The sequence below is a fragment of the Thunnus albacares genome, chromosome 3 (assembly GCF_914725855.1).
Source record: "Thunnus albacares chromosome 3, fThuAlb1.1, whole genome shotgun sequence".
Taxonomy (NCBI): Eukaryota; Metazoa; Chordata; class Actinopteri; order Scombriformes; family Scombridae; genus Thunnus; species Thunnus albacares.
Window position 1 is genome coordinate 12,987,441 of NC_058108.1, and position 21,225 is coordinate 13,008,665.

The 21,225-nt window shown below is 39.9% G+C and overlaps 2 protein-coding genes across 2 annotated transcripts; both read left to right on the forward strand.

The window, feature by feature from the left end:
• Positions 1 to 735: 735 nt before the first annotated feature.
• LOC122979499 (THO complex subunit 4-like) lies at positions 736 to 3,821 on the forward strand. Its single transcript, XM_044346991.1, has 6 exons — positions 736 to 1,047; positions 1,979 to 2,122; positions 2,206 to 2,353; positions 2,472 to 2,538; positions 3,432 to 3,657; positions 3,751 to 3,821. The coding sequence occupies exons 1-6, from the start codon at positions 856 to 858 to the stop codon at positions 3,769 to 3,771; spliced, it is 798 nt and encodes a 265-aa protein (XP_044202926.1). The 5' UTR covers positions 736 to 855; the 3' UTR covers positions 3,772 to 3,821.
• Positions 3,822 to 5,200: 1,379 nt separating this feature from the next.
• On the forward strand, positions 5,201 to 21,066 carry LOC122979218 (rho GDP-dissociation inhibitor 1-like). Its single transcript, XM_044346488.1, has 6 exons — positions 5,201 to 5,300; positions 9,514 to 9,702; positions 13,372 to 13,455; positions 16,422 to 16,498; positions 18,453 to 18,516; positions 18,946 to 21,066. The coding sequence occupies exons 2-6, from the start codon at positions 9,516 to 9,518 to the stop codon at positions 19,143 to 19,145; spliced, it is 612 nt and encodes a 203-aa protein (XP_044202423.1). The 5' UTR covers positions 5,201 to 5,300; positions 9,514 to 9,515; the 3' UTR covers positions 19,146 to 21,066.
• The last annotated feature ends 159 nt before the right edge of the window (positions 21,067 to 21,225 follow it).

A 21,225-nucleotide genomic window follows, 5' to 3' on the forward strand; every position in this document is an offset into this window, starting at 1 on the left:
TACCATCATGTCGGACATTTTAGTGTCATTAAATGGGAAATTTTTATTGGACATTTTGACCGTCATGTTGGGCATTTCAGTGTCGTTAGACGGAACATTTTTACTGTTTTAATACAATCCATGATCTTTCCCTAACCCTAACAAAGTGGTTTTTGTGTGTACACCTAACCATCCTAACCCAAACCATGGGAAGGATTGGTGTATCACCTACAAGCAAAAACGATCCTTCATTTTGAAACAATTTGAATTTGATCATGTGATCTTGCACAATTAATACCAATGCGCATGCGTAATAATTCCGTACCAACAATAAACAGACAATTGACACAGAGGAATCTGTATCAATAGCCACTGAAAAGTTCTTCAAAGCCACCAAAGTACCATAGATCTAAGTATCTGATCTAAGATCTAAGTACATCTGTGCCATCTGTAAGTTGACTGATTATATGACTTTTCACCCACTGATTCCTTTAATATTTGGACAATGAACAAGCCTACAGGTTGAGTAATTCAGTGGCAAACAAAAATTAAAAAAGAGAAATATTAACTTCAACTTGCAGAGGTTAGAGATATGTAACTGTGTTTTTACATAAATTTGTACCAAGGTCCTAAAATTAATATCAAAACAAAAAAAAAAATGCAGATGGTGTTTGGACTTTAATTGTTCAATAAAGTATTTTGTGAAAAAAAGAGAGGGCGGAGCTTGCATGATGTCGTCACGTCCGCAAGCTATTTACGCATTTCCGCCAGTTTCAACACCGCGCCACAGGAGAAAGTAGCAGACAAACCATCGTGTTTCACAGCTCAAAGTTCTTTGTTTATATTCAGCTTCAGGTAAAAAGCTTGAGCGCCACGATGGCCGACAAGATGAGCATGTCTCTGGATGACATTATCAAGATGAATAAGAAAGGAGGCAGCGGCCGCGGCGGAGCATCGTCCGGCTCGGGGGGAAGTTCAGGTCGGGCCGGTGGATGGTCGAGGTCGGTGCGGAGTCGACAGAATAACTTCAGCCGCGAGAAAAACAACAGAACCACACCGTACACCAGGGTATGAAAGAGAAACACTTTGAACGGAAGTGAAAGTAACGTGGATAAATGTTGTTTATCGTGTTCTTTTTTACAGTCGTTATTACATGATAAGGGACTTCCGTAACTGGTGTGTTTTAATGACAGTGAGGCACCCTGAACCAGCGTCACATGTACGCGAACTACCCGAGAATTAGTTCACATGTCTACACTGAATGTTTCTTCAGCTGTGGACTGTGTACTACAACCATGTTTCACGCTCCCTTAGCAGCACTGACCAGAAGCAACAGGTCAGGCTTTTAAAAAAAATGTCCCCCGAGTGAGACTTGCTCTTTTATCAAGATGGCCGCTTTGTGCCTCTTTGAGAAGGTGTTTCAAGTGAAGTTATCCGGTGAGGAGGATAGGCTGTTGATGTTTTGCAATGTGCCAACATTACCCAGGTATTTTTAAATTCTGATAATTAATTAAATACATTTGAATTAATTAAAAGCTTCCTCTTATAATTCTTTGTTCTTTTTCCTTGAACTATTTTTATCTACTTCAGTCAGAACCTCAACGGGAGGCAAGAGTTAATGTTTTTCTCTGTTGCAGAAGAAAAGTAAATATCCCCTTTTTAATTGGACTCTTCCTGTGGGAAAACCTGGCCTGAGTCAGAAATATTTTTTTAAGGAAAAATGACCATACTGGCGGTTTATTGTTATCTGACTTTTGCAAAACACCACAACAGCATAGGCTTTACAGAAAGTGCTCAGTCTTGCCAGACCCACATCTACTGGTCTCACCTTTGGTTCTTCATTTGTATCATCATCTTGATCAAGACTGTTTACCCATCACCTATATTTGAATTGTAACATGTTGTAGCTATCTGAACATGAGCACATCCCCTTGTGAACTGTTAAAAGGCTAAAAGGAACCTGAAGATTGTATGGTTTTTCTTTTGTTGCTTTTTGCAGCCCAGAGAGTTACCAGACAAATGGCAGCATGACATGTTTGAGGAGCACACCAGTGGACGCAGGGCACCAGAAAGAAGTGAAGACAGTAGTGGCAAGCTGCTAGTTTCCAATCTGGACTTTGGCGTCTCCGACTCAGATATGAAGGTAATTCACTAAAACCCTGTTAATCCACTTTGCTAGCATCAAAGTGTTGAGAGTGTGACTGACATTTCTGTTTTGCTCTCCAGGAGCTGTTTGAAGAGTTTGGAGAATTAAAGAAGATATCTGTACACTATGACCGGTCCGGCCGCAGTAAAGGAACTGCAGATGTTCACTTTGTAACAAGGGCAGATGCACTCAAAGCCATGAAGCACTACAATGGTGTCCCACTCGATGGTGAGGATTCAGTTCTCATGCTACAGTGGTGTTGTATTACTTTGGATGCTTCTTCAAAAGTGCTTAGAAGAAATGCACCACTTCATGTGTTAATACTTTTTTTTCCCTCTTCTTTTAGGCCGTCCCATGAAAATCCAGCAAGTGACTTCAGAGGTCGACACACAGAGTAGACAGCCTACACAAAGGTATGTCACATAAAAGGAGTCATTCATTCTGAACGTAGGAATAAACTATAGATTTTGGGAAGCTTGATTGTGAAATATGGGGAAACATTTATGAACAGAGTTTGCTTTACTAATAGTCACAAATGCAAGTATCTGTAATCAGTTACTAGTAGGCTTGGGCAGTATCATGGTATTACGGTATACGAGTATTTAGAAATCCTGACTGTGTGATTTTTTTCAATACTGTCAAATACAAGTGCTCTTCTTTCTATTAAACTCTTCTGGAGATGCTGTATTGAGGTGATGTATTGTAGCACTTGGCTACGCCACCAGAGGTCAGTCTCTACTCGTGGATCAGGCAGCTGAGCTGAGAAAGATGGCGACTGCTAGTGAATCATGAAAATACTGCCACATATAACTTCTTGATCTTGAGATGACTTCTTCTAACTACAAAAGCAGATTATTAGCCACATAATTTTATTCAACTGCCAGTCTGCCACTTCCACCCGCACATCATCTCTGTTCAGCCCACTGATGTGTTGGCTGCAGGAAAAAAGTGTCACCAGGACCTCCAGCAAGAATCTGTGGAAGGAAGACGCTTATTTCCTTATTTTCTGCTCATTATTCTATGGACCATGAGAATTTAAACACAGTAAGACTTGTAGGCTAATTGCATAATAGACACACAGCATTGAAGGCTAGATAATGTCATTCATGCTACAATGACTTCTATCACCAGCAGCAAAGCTTTTTATGTTTTGTTTTGTTTGTTTTTTAACCACAAATACCGTCATATACCGATACCCCGGTGAAATGTCAGGAAAAAAGATACCGCCCAAGCCGAGCTTGCTAGCTTAATTTCCTGCAAAATGACATCTCATCTAAAAATGACTGGTCTTTTTGTTCTTTTGCAGTTCAAACAGAGGGTTCGACAGGAGCAGGCTTGGCCAACACAAGTTTGAAAGGAATGAAAGGAGTGAACGAAGTGAAAGGAATGAACGGAGTGAAAGGAGTGAACGGAGGCAAGGTGGTGGCGGCGGCGGCGGCAGAGGTTCCAGAGGTCGGGGAAGGGGAAGTGGAAACAGGCCCCAACTTTCTGCAGAAGAGTTGGATGCCCAGTTGGATGCTTACAATGCTATGGTATGTCCTTAGCTTTTCATAAAATCCTTTATCTATACTGTATTTTTCTTCTACTGTGAAGATTTAATGCTGATCTTGTGTCTCATCTTTCAGTCTCAGATGGACACCAGTTAGAAGCACCCGGACAGAAACCTGCATCAAGTCCTGTTTTTTTTTTTGTTTTTTTAAAAAAATGTTTTGTTTTTATCTGGTTGATCGGACGTGATGAATTGGACCTCATTACACTTGTTTTGAAGCCATTTTATTTTATGGACCAATGCATTCTGTTGATTTTAATATTTCTTATTTTTGTACCCATGTTTTCAGGATTTTTTTTTTCCTTTAGGCCATCAGCTTCCTGCAACATGATAGATTTGTCTTTTTTTTTTTTTCTTTTCTTCCCCAATCATGTAAACATGATTCAGTGGTTTGATAGACCGTTTAATGTGATGTTTAAATGTTACTGTACATCAATTCTGTCACTTGGTACTGTATACTTGACATATGGACATATTTCCAAGGGTTTTGTACATAAATCATTATATTGAATCATCTGGTGTTCGATTATTTAGAAATGTTTCTTCCCAGGACATAAAGTGCTGTTGCTCTTAAGTATGACAGTGTCAGCCATGTTAAAATGGACAGAAACCAAATATCACCAAATGAAAACAGAATTGTGCTGTAAGAATATTTTGCTTTTGTATCTCTTTATAACTATCAGTAACGTTGGCTTCAGAAGTGACAAAATGTTCTAGTAAAACCCAATTTAGGGATAGCCCAAATCAGTTTGCAAAACATCTTTAGCGTAAGGTTGAAAAAGGACAGGTTCACAATTTTTCAAGTATACTTTACTAACATGCCCACATACAGTCCCAGTCAAAAGTATAGACACCTTCCCATTCAACTGAAAGAGAAATTGTGTCCAAACTTTTGACTGATACTGTACACTTTCAAAGAGTTATTAGTTAATGTAATTCTTGTTGTCCATACTGGCTGTGAAGAGATCCTTTCCTAATATGATTCTAATGTCAGTGCTGGGGACAAGGTTTCCAGTCCTCCTGTGGAAAAATCCATTCTATAATTTAGCTCATCCTAATATCAGAATCATCTTTATTGGCCAAGTATGTTTACACATACAAGGAATTCGACTCTGGTTTAGTGGCTCTCACTGTATTTACACAGAATACTACATCTTCAGAAATATGCACGAGGAATGACTATATACGGGAAAAACCGTTTCTGTGAACTGTAAATAGGATACCAATAGTGCAAAGACGTGAAGAGTGCCGAAATAAATATTAAATGGTAAAAAGTTAAATAGTATAGTTCTGTGTGCCCTTGACTGAGCCGTCCTTTAATTGCAGCCGTCAGAGGAGAAAACTCTGCGTCTCGTATCGTATTTTACGATACTTTACAGTGTTCTAAGACTGAAGATAGAGTAAGGCTCCATAATTTTATCTGAAAACCGATTTTTGAGTGCGCGCGGCACCGCACCGCACCGCACCGCACCGCACGTCCCTTGCGTGCAACGTGCGCGAACATGTTCCCGGACGCACGGGGCGGCGCCGGCAGTCCCGTTGTCCGCCATACTTGCTCAGCAGCGCAGAGCTACGAACGCACTTACCGCAGAGGCTCCTGAAATCACTACTGCTTTTAATATAAAGGTAAGTCTTCTCGGTTTCTGCTGCAGCGAGCAACAGCATCTCTAGAGCATTCTTAACCGGCACACGCCGCAAAAAGGGTTTTTATTTCCCTCCTGCCCTCCGTCAAGTGATGATAACTTGTCCGGCTAATGTTAGCCCGCAGGCTGTGGTTAGCTTGGCTGGATTGTTCCCAGCAACCCAGCAGCTAGCCACTTGTCTCTCCCTTCAGTCCCACCCTGTAGGAAAGGCTCGGCGCCAAGAAAAGTTGAGACCCATTGTTAAATAGAAATCCATTTTTATCACTCGGACTCGTCAACATGTTAGCCGGTGGCGTAAAAAGCTGCCGGTATACAGGAGGAGCAAGCCTTTACATTCATGACATGTTACTGTTTCATCTCTACGGCAGCTGCGATCAGCCTCTTGATACTCTCGTGGTCAATAACGCTGCATAATATAGGCAACATTTGTAAATGATCATAACCCTGTCTTCACAGCTCATTTCTTGCCAGCAAACAGTGATTTAATTATTCGCACTGATTTCTAAAAGCTGTGATTGATAGCTTTGATGTGTCAGGAAAAAAAATCTTGAGTTTCACATTTTTGTTAATAGGAATAAATAATAATTCCTCGAAATATTTTAATAATATTTCCATATATCATTCTGTATTAGGTGATATTTAATCTTTGTGTCAGACCAACAGGAAGAAACTGGACAGATGGTGTTTCTGCTCTGCAGTTTGTTAGTGTTTAACATTGAAATGGATTTACTTTGAAGAAGCCCAGGTCAGACAGAAGAGGTAAACTTCAGTTAGTCACATTCCGGCCTCTCTTGCACTTCTCTGTTTATGTGCATTTGAAGTTTCTAGCTTCCTGTCTTATTCAGTGAGCAGTTTGCTTGCTAAAGGCTGCTTCTTTCCCCTCAGGCTGGGTGGGGTGGGCCTTTCACTTTGGATTCCAGCGCAGTCCTGAAATTTCTTTGTGTTGATGTTTTGCATGACAACACATGATGAGGCCTCTTATATATTTTGGTTGACCCATCTTTAAATCTTGGGTCTCTTGAACCCATCTGAAATATAGAAACAAAGCTCATGTGATCAAGTAGAACAGCGTGGCAGATATGTCATGTTAGAAATTCACAGTGGTATGTAAAACAGTAACAAAAAAATCCTTAACATTAATTGAGGCCAACGTCCTGTTAGCAGACATGACCACTCTATAGGATCCTTTCCACCTAAATAGAAGCACTGATTTTTCACCACAGTGACAGAGGGTTTAATGCCAGCAGTTACATAATGCGTCCACTCTGAAGCCCCCTCCCCCACCAACACCTCTCCTGTCATTACAAACAGCCTTGATGTAAAAAAAAATTTCTTGCAGATATCAAATTTGGTTATGCAAAACAGTGGAGTGTATTCTGAGATCAAAGGCATGTTCAGTAAAAAGAGTCTGGACTCCTTTGCTGCAGTACCTTGTCATATGACCAATCGTCTACCAGGTCTATATCGCAATTCCAAGAGAAGAAGCACATTTTCATTATTCAAATGTACCAGGGGACTTGCTTCTAATAAGCTCTATTTGAATTTCTATCAGAAAAGTGCATATTAGTGTCATATGAAGTGAGATTTGATAACAGAAAATCTGTGTAACCAGCTGAGGTCATTTTACAAATGAATCCCTCTCTCATTTAGTCACCAGTCATTGGTTCCTCTGTTCAGGTAACAGAATTTGTGTACAATGTAGTATAGTGGTGGAAAAGTTAGGATGAAAAAAGGGAAAATTTGAGCAGGTTATTGGCTCCTGCTCAGGCACGTTTGTGACTACAGACCTACAGCTCCTCAGGTGATGGAGTCGCCTAATGCTTGCAGACATTCCTCTGACGGCTGCTAGTTTGGGCAGGTCAGAGAAGAGACTTGGGAAGAGGGTATGCTCAGAAACTCCCACGTCAAACCAGGAGGAGGAACCCATATAGAGATAATCACAGCAACCGTTTACCGTTGTTGACAAGATTATGATTGCATATGTTATGGTGACTTAAGATATAAAATATTGTACAGCTGTTTTTACTTCTATATAACAATTTGTTGCTTGATTAATAATGGAAATTGTATTTGCAATATACAATTGGCTTTGCAGCCCTATTATCATATCTTAAAACTTTCTCAATCACTTCCATGATTTACCTACCACTCTCTCTGTGGTTGCTATCATTATGTAAACTGATGTCAAATAGATATTAAAGCATTATTACTTGATGAGAAATGTTTGGTGGAGATGAAGGTAAAGTTAGCTCCTACAATTATGTGTCATTACAGCTAAATGTAAAATGTCGTCTGACATATCTGCAACTTTTACACAGTTCTACATTGCCATTTGTTCAGGTCAGCTGACTAGCTGTGTATTTGGCATGACAGTGAAGGATTAAGCTTGTTGCAAATGCCCAGAGAGAGTTTACATTCTTAATTCACCCTGCTGGTATTTCCACATTTGAGCAAGTTAGTGTTATACACAGAGTGACCCTTTATGTTTCTTCAGGTGTAGCAGAGCTCAGAATGTTGCCATGATTATTTACAATATCTGAATTGCTACACTTAAGTGATGAAAGATAAACCAGCAACACTAAGGAGGTGTAGGAGGATGTCACTTTAAGGAATGGACACGAATTGTAGTGATTTGATTGTCTGCACTGCATTGCTTGAGTCTCAAGTGGGGATCGGGGGCCTGTTGCGCCTGTCTAGTGCTGAGGGTGGGATGGCCTTAATGTGAATGTCAAATCTTTTGGCATAAACAAAGCTCTTCCTGCTTTTGTTACTTGTTGTGTTTCGGCAGATGGATTTTTTCCTACTACCCTCCTTAGCAAGGAATGACCTCACCATAGGGAAATACAGAATGAAGAAACCAGGTTATTCCAGGGCTAGACATTAACTTTTTGAGGAACTTGTCCATTGAACAAGTAAATTTACCTTTCACTTGTCCAGGCAAAAAAGTCACTTGTCTGGGTAAAAATGGCTCAGTACAGAGGTTAAAGACACTCTAACCTCCATTTCACTGGGACTGTAATGCTGTTCTTTAACATCTGTGATGTGAAAACATCAGATTTCCACCAAGAGAAATACATTGATCAAGGTTAAACATGAAATATAAATATGATCATATTACAGTGAGGTTTCTTATGTCCTACGTTCACAGCTATACTGCTAACTTCATGCTCTGCTCCTGTCACCAGGCTCGCCATCACACACACACACACAGTCTCTGTCAACCGCACACTCACTACGCACACAGCCTATGCACTGATCTATCCCATTCTGAGATGGATGTATCATGGAGAAAACTGCATTTGTTTCAAATTGCTGTTCTGAATGTATTCATTTAACTAAATAGCTGAGTAATAATTGGCACATAATGTGAAGACACACAGTATTTTTTTTGTTTGTCTGTTTGTTTTTTTTTGTTTATTATTTTTAACTTGTCTGGTGGGGCAAGTATATTTCTCTTCCACTTGTCCTGCAAAACATCCACTTGCCCCAGACAAGTGGACAAGCCTTAATGTCGAGCCCTTCATTCACTTTCAGAGTGAAACTGAAACCCATTTTCTTAATTTAACCCGCCCATCCTTTTCTTCTTTAGTCCTCATTTTATGACATGAATTGTAGTATTTTATGTATGCACAAGAATTCCTCTGCTTGTACTGCAGATTGTTCTTCACAGAATGATATTTTCTATGCAGAACATCTGTCATGTAGCCTGATATCAAAAATAGAAATATAGTGCATTAGCTGATTTTTAAAGCCGTGTGTTGTACACTGCTGTGAGCTTATAGCATGGAAGAAGCAGTGACAGACTGAACTGTTTGTTTGGTCCATTTCATGACTCTTGTAGAGTGGTGATGTTATTTCAGAGAAGTGTGCTCAGATGATACCACACAGCTAGATTAGGTCATCAGCCGCAGCCGTTTTATCAGCTCCACCTCAGTGCAGCTAAAGATTCAATAGGCTGCATGCTTTCCATCAGCATTCCTCACCAGCATTATTGTTGTGGTCATCTGTTTGTCCACTGATTTACAACCTCTTTCCCAAGAGCCAAGTGTCCATTACGATTACAGGAAGAATTTCCTGCGTGCTGCGCATTTAAAAATTGTAGTTTACAGCCTCTTTTTTTTCTATCCCTGACCTGCTGTGTTTTGCACACATTTATTCCCACCATTTTTCCTTCCCTGCTCTCACTCTGTCTCCAGACATGGCTGAGGATGAGGTGACTCCGGAGCAGCTAGCAGCCATTGCCGCCGAAAACGAGGAGCCGGAGCCGGTGAACTACAAGCCTCCAGCCCAAAAGAGCGTGAAAGAGATCCAGGAACTGGATAAGGATGATGAGAGCCTACGCAAATATAAGGAAGCCCTGCTTGGCTCTGGAGTTGCTGAAGTTGGTAATGCAGTGTGTGTGTTTGTGTGTGTGTGTGTGTGTGTGTGTGTGTGTGAGAGAGAGAGAGAGTGAGAGAGAGAGGGGGTAATTGAATGAGCAGGTGAAAGTAAGTAAGAAAATTGGAAGTTGTCAAATAAATAATTGTCACACTTTAGATGGCATAAAACCTTAATCCAACTTTATGTAGAACAATCTCTCTGCTTTGCTGAATGGAAAGGAGGATACCTGATTGGTCAATAGAGTGTCATAGTTTGCACTTTAAAGTATGAGGTGCAATTTAATGGAGGTATAATCTAATAACGTTGGGGATTAGACTTTCTTCTAATCATTGCTTGTTTCTCGTAAATTACAACACAATTTTACCTCTTCAGCCTCTAAAAAGTAGTTTAAGTTATAATCTTGAAGATTTTCATTTAAATAAATGTCTGTTGAGTCACTATCTATCGCCGAGTGCACTGATGTATGCTCTTGCATTTGCAGTATTTTGATCATTTTGATTGATGCATTCAAATCACATGTGGCGCAGTTAGTGATGCGTTTTCCATCACCCAGTGCTTGATCTGCCAGAGAGGGTAGGCTAACACAACAGACTCATTCTTTAATGCGTTTGTGCTGGCATGACATCACACAGCAACACTGTTTGGATCTCTGGGAGTGAAGCTGAGTGAGGTCCAAAAACCCACCAGCAATCACCGCTTATCGCCATATGGTGCTGCCAAAGAGAACAAAATGGAGATCTTCGAGATTGTTACTCTAAAGTCCATGTAAAGCAATAATAAATATGTTTTCTGAGTTTGTGTGTAATTGTAAATGTGTAATTAACCACCCAGTCAAATTTGAACGATCAAAAAAAATCGCCAAGTATAAAAAAAAAATTTCAAAAAGTTTTCAAGATCGTGGAAAAATAAGCAGTATTCTCTGGTCTGAAACGCTGGTGTTGTGTCAACTGTAGGCACTGAAAGCACGGCCCAACTGAACAGCCTCTGAGTTAACAATGCTGATACCAAACTCTTGTATAAAAATACACAATTTAAAATAAGCCTTGTTTGTGGGTGTAAGGTCAGCAACATGGATGATATTTTAAACATAAAGTAACGTTAGGAGCCACTGTTTAATTTGGCACAAATTTTGTCGGTAAATGTGGACTAGTGTCAGTAAACATGTAACTTAAATGACAAGTTAACAAGCGATCCATCACCAATCATTATGTTAGATTGTCATTTTTTTGAATGGAGTTCGGTGCATTTAACATTACTCACTCCTCTGCTGAAACGTCCTTGGGGGTCACGTCATTGTGTCCATCATCCGTGGAGTAAAAGCTTCTCACACCGTGCTTTTTGGTGAAGTGCTGCCTGGTAAATGCTCTCCCTCTGGCTGGAGACCTCCCAGCCGCACAACTGGTGCTGAAGCAGAAGCCGCTGGCGGCTCCACCCGTCAACGGATGCTTCACCTGGGTTTAAAATAAATTTAATTAAATTAATTAAATTAAAATAAAAATTCCTTGAGCACTAACCTTGACTGAAGATGGCCCCATTTACCAGTAACAGTATATTATCTAAAGTGAATCCTAGTTGTCTGCGATTTTTTTGTTTGTAAAACTACTCAGTGTAAAAATAGTAACTATGAGTATGTGCGCTCTAGTGTTAATATAGAGGGGCAAAGGTCATGCTAGTCACCCCTTTACATCATGGATCCACCATTTAAGACCCGCCCAAAAAATCCTGAACACAGAAATGTAAAAAAACATTCTAACGGTCCAACTCCACAATTCAGTACTACATAGTTGAGTCTTTTCACATGTTTTCAGCAATTATTTTTGGTATCAGCATAATTTAACACATTTGTGTATAATGTGTTAAAAAGAAATCTCTGATTTTCCTTTACAAAGAAACAGTCAGCCTTTGGTTGATCTGGATACAGCTCATAGACATGTGCAACAAGCTGGAGAACCACTGATCTAAAAGTTCTGAGGTGTAGCTGAAGTTTGTGAGGAGAGGTACTTCAAGGCTTGTTTGTGTCACAGTATTTTGTTATGATGGAATTAACTTCATACAGTATATGAGTTAGGAAAAACAGAAGAAGAAGTCTGATATTATGCCATAAAACATGCTGTTGCTGATGTCAGAGTCTTTATTTTCTACTGAGATGGTAATTGGAGGTGAATTTACCCACAACATTGAGCTTTGGATCTTTTTCCTCTTTGTTAAAAACATGAGAGCTGAAACCGTCAATTTATTGATTAGCAGATTGACAAAATTGTTCAATGGCTTGAGACATTTTTCATGCCATATATTTGCTGGTTTCAGCTTTTCCAATGTGGACTGTTGATTGGATGAAACAAGCAATTTCAAGACGTCATCATGGGCTCTAAGAAATTGCTATCATCATAGACTAAATCTTAAATGGAAAAAATAATTGGCAGTTAAATTGATACTAAAAATAATTGTTAGTTGCAGCCCAAATAAAAATGTCCTCACTGTCGAGTGAAAGTGGCACAACACCAGGTCCAACTGGTCTTTTGAGTTTTTCAGATCAGATCAGATGTTGTCTCTTAGATTATCAGAGGGAGTTGTGTGTGTTTAGTCTACATTTTCTAGTATGTTGAACCCCTGATAATCAGTATGTCGTCTCTGGGAGAAGAGAGAAGGTTTCTTCATTGGGACTGGGAATAAACTGAAGTCTAATTAATGCAGAGGCTGTCCCAACTACAGCAGAGCTGTCCTGATTTCAGCTCCCCTGAGCTCACGCACTTGGACAGCTGCTTGTTAGAGGACACAGATCTTGCGCAGTCCTGTTGAAAATGTTTTGAGCCTGGCCTAAGCTGAAATTATTATTAAATAGTACTGCATATGAGGTGCTCCACTGCACATATTTTATACTAGCGGTGCTACAATTAACCACTTAAGTCTTCATCCTTCAAGAATACAGCTGGGTTAATGGCTTCACACATGTTGAGCTGCTGTTACTAACTTACCGTCAACACACACACACACACACACATACCGGCTAACACGCTAACGGTCTCAGAAAGCTGTCTGGAGTTGGACTTGTTCTGTTTTTGCGCACTTTGTCCTTTTATTTCCAACTCTCGTCCCAAATTCATCCCAAAATTAATTTAACGTTACATCCTCCCCAGGATGATGGAAGGTCTGCTCGAGCTTGATAATAACTGCTAATAACTTATTTGAAGAGTTGGGTCTCTGAGATTGTGTTAAGAACATAGATTGACTAACTTATTTGAATTAACTTAAATGCATCAGTTTTTGACAAATTTGTGCAGATGATACTAACCAAACGTGATCTCCAGACTGACTTGGCCATCCTTCTTTGTGGGGAAAAACCGGAAAAACCAACAACCATACATACCCCCTCCTCTTCTTCTTTGGTTTTACTGGCAGACTATAACCCAGCGTTAAAGGTGCATGTTGCTACCTGCTGTACCGAGTCTGTAACATGCTATTCACAGACAGCTCTGTTGCTATGTGTTTGTGTGTGTGTGAGAAAGAGAGAAAATAGAAAATCAATATGTGGCAGGCAATGTTGATATTGAGGCAGGCTGCAACAAATAAATGAATTAATGGGAAACCCTGCACTACACACTTAATAAGGAGCAGTAAATATACAAAAATCAAACCTCTGGTTTGAAAATGTCTGTTTTTTCATTCTGTTTCAGATCCCACTGCTCCCAATGTCCAGGTGACCCGGATGTCTCTGATCTGTGAAAGCGCCCCAAACCCTCTGGTCCTGGACCTGCAAGGTGAGTCTTTGTTTACACCGTTATATGCAGCAAAAATAGATATTAACTACTTTCTGACCTAAATATGTGCCTTTTGTCAAAAAAAGGATTTGTAACTGGGCACCTAGACCTCTGTACATCAGACTAAAAGAGGTCAAAAGCAGCTCTTGCTGATCCAAACATTCATAGTAGAACTGAGAATCAACAGTACGTTATTCCCCTATATTCTCCAGATATAATTTCAATGCAGAAATGCTGCCTTCTGTACCTTTGTCCTTATTCTACATCCAATTTCGAAACACAAGTAACTATATTTGTCCCAGTCAAATATAGCATCACTATTGACCCCCGCGCTGGCTCTGTTTTAAGACTGTATTCATGATATTCCCAGTGATGATCTAGTGGTTAAGACTCCCACCTCTGGATCCGCTCATGCCCCAGCTGGCCTAGATTTGAATCCACATAGAACATTCTGTCCTGTGTCTCCTCTTTCCCTGTATCAGTCTAGCTTTTCCTACTGTATCAGCTAAAAATAATGACTGCCCATTCTGTAAATAAAATTAAAACAGTTTGACTGGCTATGGGTTTTCCAGTCAGTATCCCCACCACTGATAGCTCAAAGACACAGATAGCTCATGCTAATGCTGAGATTCAGCTCTTAAAATCCGACCACATTCTCATTAAGTATTTAGTTTGAATTGTAGTCGTTAAGGTTGAAAATACCCCCAAAAACACAATATTCAGACCAGCATGGGATACTTAAATTCATTATATGCATTAAAGCCTTTTAGGGTCAGCTTCTCAAAGCAGAAAGATTTGTGTTTGTCTCTCCTCTGATCTTAAGAACCATGAAGATTAAGCCAAATTTGAAATTACTGTGTTTTGACTGAGATGATTGGACTGAAAAAGAGACGTGCACAAGTGGAAAGGGAGATTGAAAATGTTAGAAAGGTCATCAGATTCTTTGGAAAACGTTTTTGGTGTTATTCCATTAACTCTGGATAATCCACAGATCTTGCTGTACATAGTAAATATTCACATCAAAATTTTTTGCAGGGCTTTTGTATTGTATTGTGTTATATTTGATTGTACAGGACATTCAATAAAGTACCTCAGTGTGTGGATAGCCAGTATTCCCTAAAATGGAATAATGAAGCAGTTTTACATAAAGACAAGGATACAAATGATATCTGATTGTGAAATGAAAACTGACTGTTTTGTTTGGGTGAAATGCATCTTTAAGGTGTATGTGAAGTTAAAGTTAAACCCTGCTGAGGATGAGTCATACAAACTTTGATTACTCCCAGTAAAGGAATCACTGCAGTGTCTGTGTAACAGCCCCTTGTGATGTAGGGACCCTCGGGAAGAACGCATTCTCTGCCCAGCAGGAACATGCTGGAAGCTAACAGTCAAATCAAGAGCCTGTTTTTAGAGGCTTGGGAACTACAGGACAGTGAGTCTCAACATGGTGGCTGCCAAAAAAAAATTTTCAGAGGCTTGTTCACTTATGGAATAGAAAAAGAAATCCTGATTTATTATTATCATGTCCATAGTATCTGGTGTTTCTCTCTAACAGTTTAAAGCCTCTAGGCCTCATAATCACAGTGTGAGTGCAAGTGTTTTAGCACTCTGTATATGCAACCTGATACACTTTACTGAAAGCCTCCATTTAGCATTCATAAGCAGTATGTAAACAGTTAATAAATGTTTTATAATACACTATATTTGTCAACAACTATAACTCCTCCCGTGGACACCCATAACTAATTATTATTTTTTATTATTGATGAAACTGCCAATTATTGTCTCGATTAATCGAATAATCATGTGTTGTATAAATCCTCAGAAAGCAGTGAAAAAAGCCCATCACAATATACTACAGCACAAGATACAGTAACATCAAGAAATGACTTGTTTTGTCCGACCAACAGTCACAAACCACAAAACATTCAATTAACTATCATGTAAGACCAAGAAAAGCAGCAATTTCTCACATTTGAGAACCCAGAACCATCAAATATTTGCCATTTTTGCTTGAAAAATTACTTGAATGATTAATCGATTAACAAAATAGTTGGCGATTAATTTCCTTTCGATTGACTAATTGATTTGACTAATTGTTGCAGCTCTAAACTTGATGCTGGTAAAACAGTTGTATAAATACAGAATATGTCTCATGGGAGAAGTTATAATTGTCAACAAAGGTGCAAGGGGCTGCGTGTTTATATGCATGCAGCAGATTTTTACATGATTTTGACAATTAACTGTTGTTAATTGCCAACCAATTAATAACCTTGTTAGTTTTGAGAATTATTTAACATTTAATATTTAAATTTCATCGTAAGCCACCAAAAACAAAAACAGCATGCATATCAGTGATAGAATGTTGAATATATACAGATCAGAAGGCTGTGAGTGTCTGGCTCTTCATGGTGATACAGTCCAGTCACAGCTCTCCAGCCAGAATGAAATGCTTTCACATCACAGTGTCCTCTGATGTTCATCACTCATAGTTGATCAATAATTTAAAGGAAATATTAAAGAGCTTCCTTAATGTTTCCTTGTAAAGATCTTCACACTACTTGATGATGGCGGGCTTTCCTGTTGCTCGTAGCAAAATATTCCCAAAGTGAAACAAGAAATGATAAAGAGCTTTGAATTTTAACAGCCAACCAAGGGCATTGGATGGTCCCTCAGCTGACAACAAGGAACATCTTATGTCTTCCAAATTTTATTCAGCTGACTCAAAAGAGAAGAATGAGTCATCAGACTCTAGTCTGTATGAGCTACGGTCATGTAAAGAAGGCAGTTTAAAACACCTCCATCTGTTTCATAGAAGTTATCTTTGTGTTCAAACGGTCAAGGAGTTAACTGGAACTTGGTGTTGTTGGATTTTGTCCTGGATTTTCCCAACGAATGAATCATTATGACTGTGATGAACTAAATATTCATACTTGTGCATTTTCTCCTCTTTTATTTTCTAACAGGGGACCTGGAAGCCTTTAAGAAGCAGGCCTTTGTGCTGAAGGAGGGAGTTGAATACAAAATAAAGATCAGCTTTAAGGTGAGGGCTGCTGTAGCTACAGATATATACAGAAATATGGTCATAGCCTGTTTCCCTGGAATAGGAGCAAACAATATCTGTCCCTTTTTTATTTGTTGCAGTTGTGAAAATGTGATTGTCCCAATACACTAATTGGAGGTGATTGATGAATTTGAGGTGATTCATGTTATTTTGAAATCACAGACCCAGGCTGTGCTATTTAGGCTGGCCTATAGTACTAAGCTTATATTTTCTTGACTGCTGTAGAAAGCAACATTAATGAGCTGTTAGGAGACGTTCTACATCTATAAAGTCAGACTGGGCTGACAGTGGATTGTGCTGCAAGAAGCTGTTTTATCCTGTTTTCTGGAGTTTCAGTTTGCACCATCAGACCTGCTGCAAACACTGTTACTACTACTAGCTACAATAGATAGGAAGTTCATCCACTCAAATGTGGCAAGTGGCAAATTTAGCAAAGACTGAAGTTAATTAATTATTTTGTAATTTGTTAATCCATCCCTCAATTTTCTGCCACTCTGGGTCTAGGTCACATTATTATATTAATAGAAATTATTGTTATATACAGTTGGGAAGTACTGACAAAAATGGGACATGAAAGTCAGTAAATTACTAAATAATTGTAGACCTTAGTGTCTCCGCTGGTTTTCTGTCACTTTTTGGACTTTGTGATTGTGAAAAGGCAGTAGTGCAGCAGAGAGGCTCTACTGCTGGAGATATAACGTTAAGGTTAAACACAGTGGAGCACTCCTCATCCTCCTCATGTTGTTATTCTCATGTGGAGAATTATTCTCAGGCAGGAGACTGTAAGATGCTTTCACATTAGTTCACTCATTAATTAGTGTAGTTAACATTTGGCTGTGGACCATTTATCTTATCTACCAGTTATATTTCATATATTCATCAGCATGCAAAGTCAGTGATAAACAGCTGAGATAACAAAACAGTCGCGTTAACACTGAAAACCTGTGTAGGCCTACTTTTTTCCACAGAGAAAACTGATCAGGAATCGATAAAGAATCAGACTGATAAGCAGAATCGATAATGGCATTGGTATCAATAAAATTTTATAAATTCCTATCCCTAATTCTGTATGGTACTAAAATGTCTAATAAGTCATAATTAGGAGGAAACTGCAGAAACTCAAGTCTGTGTGTTGAAGATTTTGCTTCTCATTTAGCATATCTCTGTTTATGTGAACAGATAACTGAACAAGCATGAAATAGTGATTTGATTGCAGGTCATAAATCTGTTTACCGGGTGTCAATAAAATCACCGTTTAAAGATTTCAAAGTCAATATAAAATCAACACAAGAACAAGCAAAATAAATTAAAACTATATCATACTACAACAAACAATCCCAGGAAATATCCAGTCTCATCTCATGATATTGATATTATTTATTTTCCAGCTTTACTCACAGCAAACATTCATCTGCAGCACTTGAGTTGTGGTAGAAGTAAAAGAGGTGAAAAGAATGATTTTTGATTTTTCAAAAATGTATGTAAGAGTATTAACATACTTCATTAATTAGTAGTCATTGTTTAAATGTCAATGCATCTCACATGCCACACATCTGTCTCACTGCTGGAAACAGGCAGCAGGTCTTGGGGGATGTCACTTTTGTCCTGATTCTTACAATAATAGCAGCACTTATGTGACAACATTTTCCTGCTTTAAGCTGTGTATTTATCTTTTCTGATAAATATTTGCCCTATTTTCTTGTCTTGAGGATCCCCCAATAGACCATTAGATTCCAAAATAACATGCTGTACTTTTGGGATATTAGTCACGGTCACGTGTTATTCTAAAACAGGGTATTTTCAACCTCGGCAGAAGCTTTTAATAAAGTTTTAGGGACAATTTAGCCTCGAGCCATTCTTAATTTCTACCCTGTTATCACTCTAACACTGGTTGTTGTGGCAGATGTCTCTAACAATGTTTTTGTCTCCGCAGGTGAACAGGGAGATTGTTTCAGGTCTGAAGTATGTGCAGCAGACATACAGGAAAGGAATGAAGAGTGAGTGAACAGTGTTTGTTGACCTGTTGGAAGTTATGTCCACAAACACACCACTTCGTCCCCTGAATGTTCAATATTTAACAAATAATGACCTGGTTCCAGTCAGGTCTGCCACCCTGCTGTTGGCAAAAACAATGAAATGTCAAGTATCAACTGACCATGTGAGAATCCTGGAAACAACTTTTCATTATCGTCCCACATCGGTTTGTTTATTATAAATGTCCTGCGCTCCCTTGAGAGAAATATAACCCGTGTACCCAAAGTGGAGACATTTATATATTTACAAGAAGATCTCAAGAAAGCATAACAGACAATAGCCTTTCTTGCAAATTTAAGATTTGTGTTTGTGTGCATAGACGAGGATTTCATGTACACATTTGCCCTTCCTTTTTCTCTCTGACCACAGTGTCCTTTCTTCTTTGTGCACAGTTGATAAATCAGACTACATGGTGGGCAGCTACGGGCCTCGTCCCGCCGAATACGACTTCCTGACCACGATGGAGGAGGCCCCTAAGGGTGTTCTGGCCCGCGGCAACTACGTCATCAAATCCAAGTTCACCGATGACGACAAGCACGACCACCTGTCCTGGGAGTGGAACCTCAACATCAAGAAAGACTGGAAAGACTAAAAGAGGCCTTTGTGTTGGGGGGCGAGGGAAACGAATCCCTCAGCCCTGTGTGTTCCTCAGCACCCCCCCCCCCTCATCCCTGCCCCGTGTCCCTCATTTCTGCCTTGTTTGTCCTCTGTTGTGCATTTCATGCTCTCATGCCTTAGTTCCCACCTTCGCTGTCTTAACACCTCAGCGTCCCTCCCACCTCTCTGTCCACATCAGTAGCAGCAGCGGTAGCAGCAGTCCCCCATCAACCCCAAACCCCCACCCACCCACCCACGCCCTGCCCACCCGTCCGTCCGTCCATCTCCTCCCTCCTTAAGGTTTCATTGGTTGCACACCCGTTCACCAATCTGCCATCCTCACTCACTCACTCACTCACTCACTCACTCACTCACTCACTCACTCACTGAGCTGTGCCATGTAGCACCTTACTCCCTCACACCCCAGCCCCTCCCCCGTTGTTTGTTTCTTTTGTCCCAGTCGTTTGCTGCTTGAAGAGATTAACCCCCGCCTTCCACCTCTCCAGAATGGTGTCTTCCTCTCTCAGTATGAAGTACATGTGGAAAAGCAACTGTACAATCAACTTTTGTTTGCCTTTTTTATATAATTGTATCAATGGTTGTGTATTGTGACTGTATTCACATCACTGTTAATCAGCTGTTGTGTTCATAGCAGGCCCCACCACATCCACCTGCCCCCCCCCCCCCCCCCCCTTCTCCTCGCTACATTCAGCATTCCTTTGCTTGCCTACTTGCTTGCTGTCTTTTGATATAATTACCAATACCTGCCTTGTAAAAAAGAACAATTCATTCAGAGCTGCTCTACGCCGCCTCCCTCCCTTTCCCTAAATGTATTCACCCACTCCCCTTCAAATAGGGACTGGGGCCAAAGTGAACAAGGGAGTAAAAAGTATAGTAAGGGTAAAAAAGAAGCTGCCTTATGTATCGACTAAACTTCTTAATGTCTATCCTGTCCTGAGGAGGACAGGAGCTCTGCAGAATTAGCATGCCTTGTGTGTATTTGCTATCAGGTAGTCTGTATATCAAGGGCTCACTCTCGCTATCAACTAATAACCATCTGTAGCCCTGTTGTAGTGGAGACTGTTTATACAGGTTACTCAGATACAGCTGTGCACACGCCCACTGCATCCCAACATAAAACATTTCTTGTAGTTGCAGGGGACTGAATGTTAAGAATAGGAGAGGGAAAAAAAAGATACCAAACCCATTTTAAAAAAAATCAGTATTGATGAATCTCGGCACTCCTTTTAGCCATGAGGCCTTATCACCAACTATGATCATGTGGAGAAAAACAGCAACAAACATTTCAAATTGTGTCTTTTTTTTTTTCTTTTTTTTGTGTTGTTCCCCCTTTGCCTTAATGTACATCATCCCCCCCCTACAAAGCCCCCCCTTGCACGTTCAGATTGCTTCAAACTCGTAGCCTGCAGTCAGGAGATCCTTGTGTGGAGGAGTAGTACCAGAGAAAGCACAGGAGGAGGCTGAGCCAGGCACCGTCTGCTGCTGCCGGAGACCTCGGCGGTGTCTGACCTCACCCGCTAACTTCCAGAGCTGGTAGTGAAGAGAAAACTGACCAGGCCTTCAGCCTTTTTACCCAGTGACCCTCTCAGACAGAGACAACAGTGACATAAAGAGTCAGGTGACACTACCAGAGAAACACATGCTCAGTATGTAATGAGAGAGGAGGGTTTTAAAACTGACCAGTAACATTAAATTGAAATCGACTCGTACTGTAAAAGAACATATGGATGTAAAACTTTTTTTTTTTCTTCTTCTGATATTGAAAACTATGTATTCCTGCTCCATACATTCCTTCACATTGTACAGTTTCTATGAAAACGCTGGCATGCTGGTGGGGTTGTATATTCTATCATCATTTGTGATTGCTCTTCTCGGTCAATAAAGATTTTGCTCAACTTGGCCTCTAACATGTGTGCTGGTTTGAAAACAAGTGGTGCTGCTTTAACCTGAACACACTGATCATTAAAGATCCCCTCCAGACATGTTTAAGACATAAAAAAAAATGCTGTTTTGAATAATTTGCGTCTAGTGGGGTATTTTCCACCAAAAATGTT

What these genes read in the sequence shown, in the direction of transcription:
- LOC122979218 (XM_044346488.1), top strand. Translation starts at nt 9,516, where the DNA reads ATGGCTGAGGATGAGGTGACTCCGGAGCAGCTAGCAGCCATTGCCGCC. An exon ending in CTCTGGAGTTGCTGAAGTTG is followed by an intron (nt 9,703 to 13,371) that starts GTAATGCAGTGT and finishes ATTCTGTTTCAG; the next exon opens with ATCCCACTGCTCCCAATGTC. An exon ending in AAATAAAGATCAGCTTTAAG is followed by an intron (nt 16,499 to 18,452) that starts GTGAGGGCTGCT and finishes TTGTCTCCGCAG; the next exon opens with GTGAACAGGGAGATTGTTTC.
- LOC122979499 (XM_044346991.1), top strand. Translation starts at nt 856, where the DNA reads ATGGCCGACAAGATGAGCATGTCTCTGGATGACATTATCAAGATGAAT. An exon ending in TCTCCGACTCAGATATGAAG is followed by an intron (nt 2,123 to 2,205) that starts GTAATTCACTAA and finishes TTTGCTCTCCAG; the next exon opens with GAGCTGTTTGAAGAGTTTGG. An exon ending in AGTAGACAGCCTACACAAAG is followed by an intron (nt 2,539 to 3,431) that starts GTATGTCACATA and finishes GTTCTTTTGCAG; the next exon opens with TTCAAACAGAGGGTTCGACA.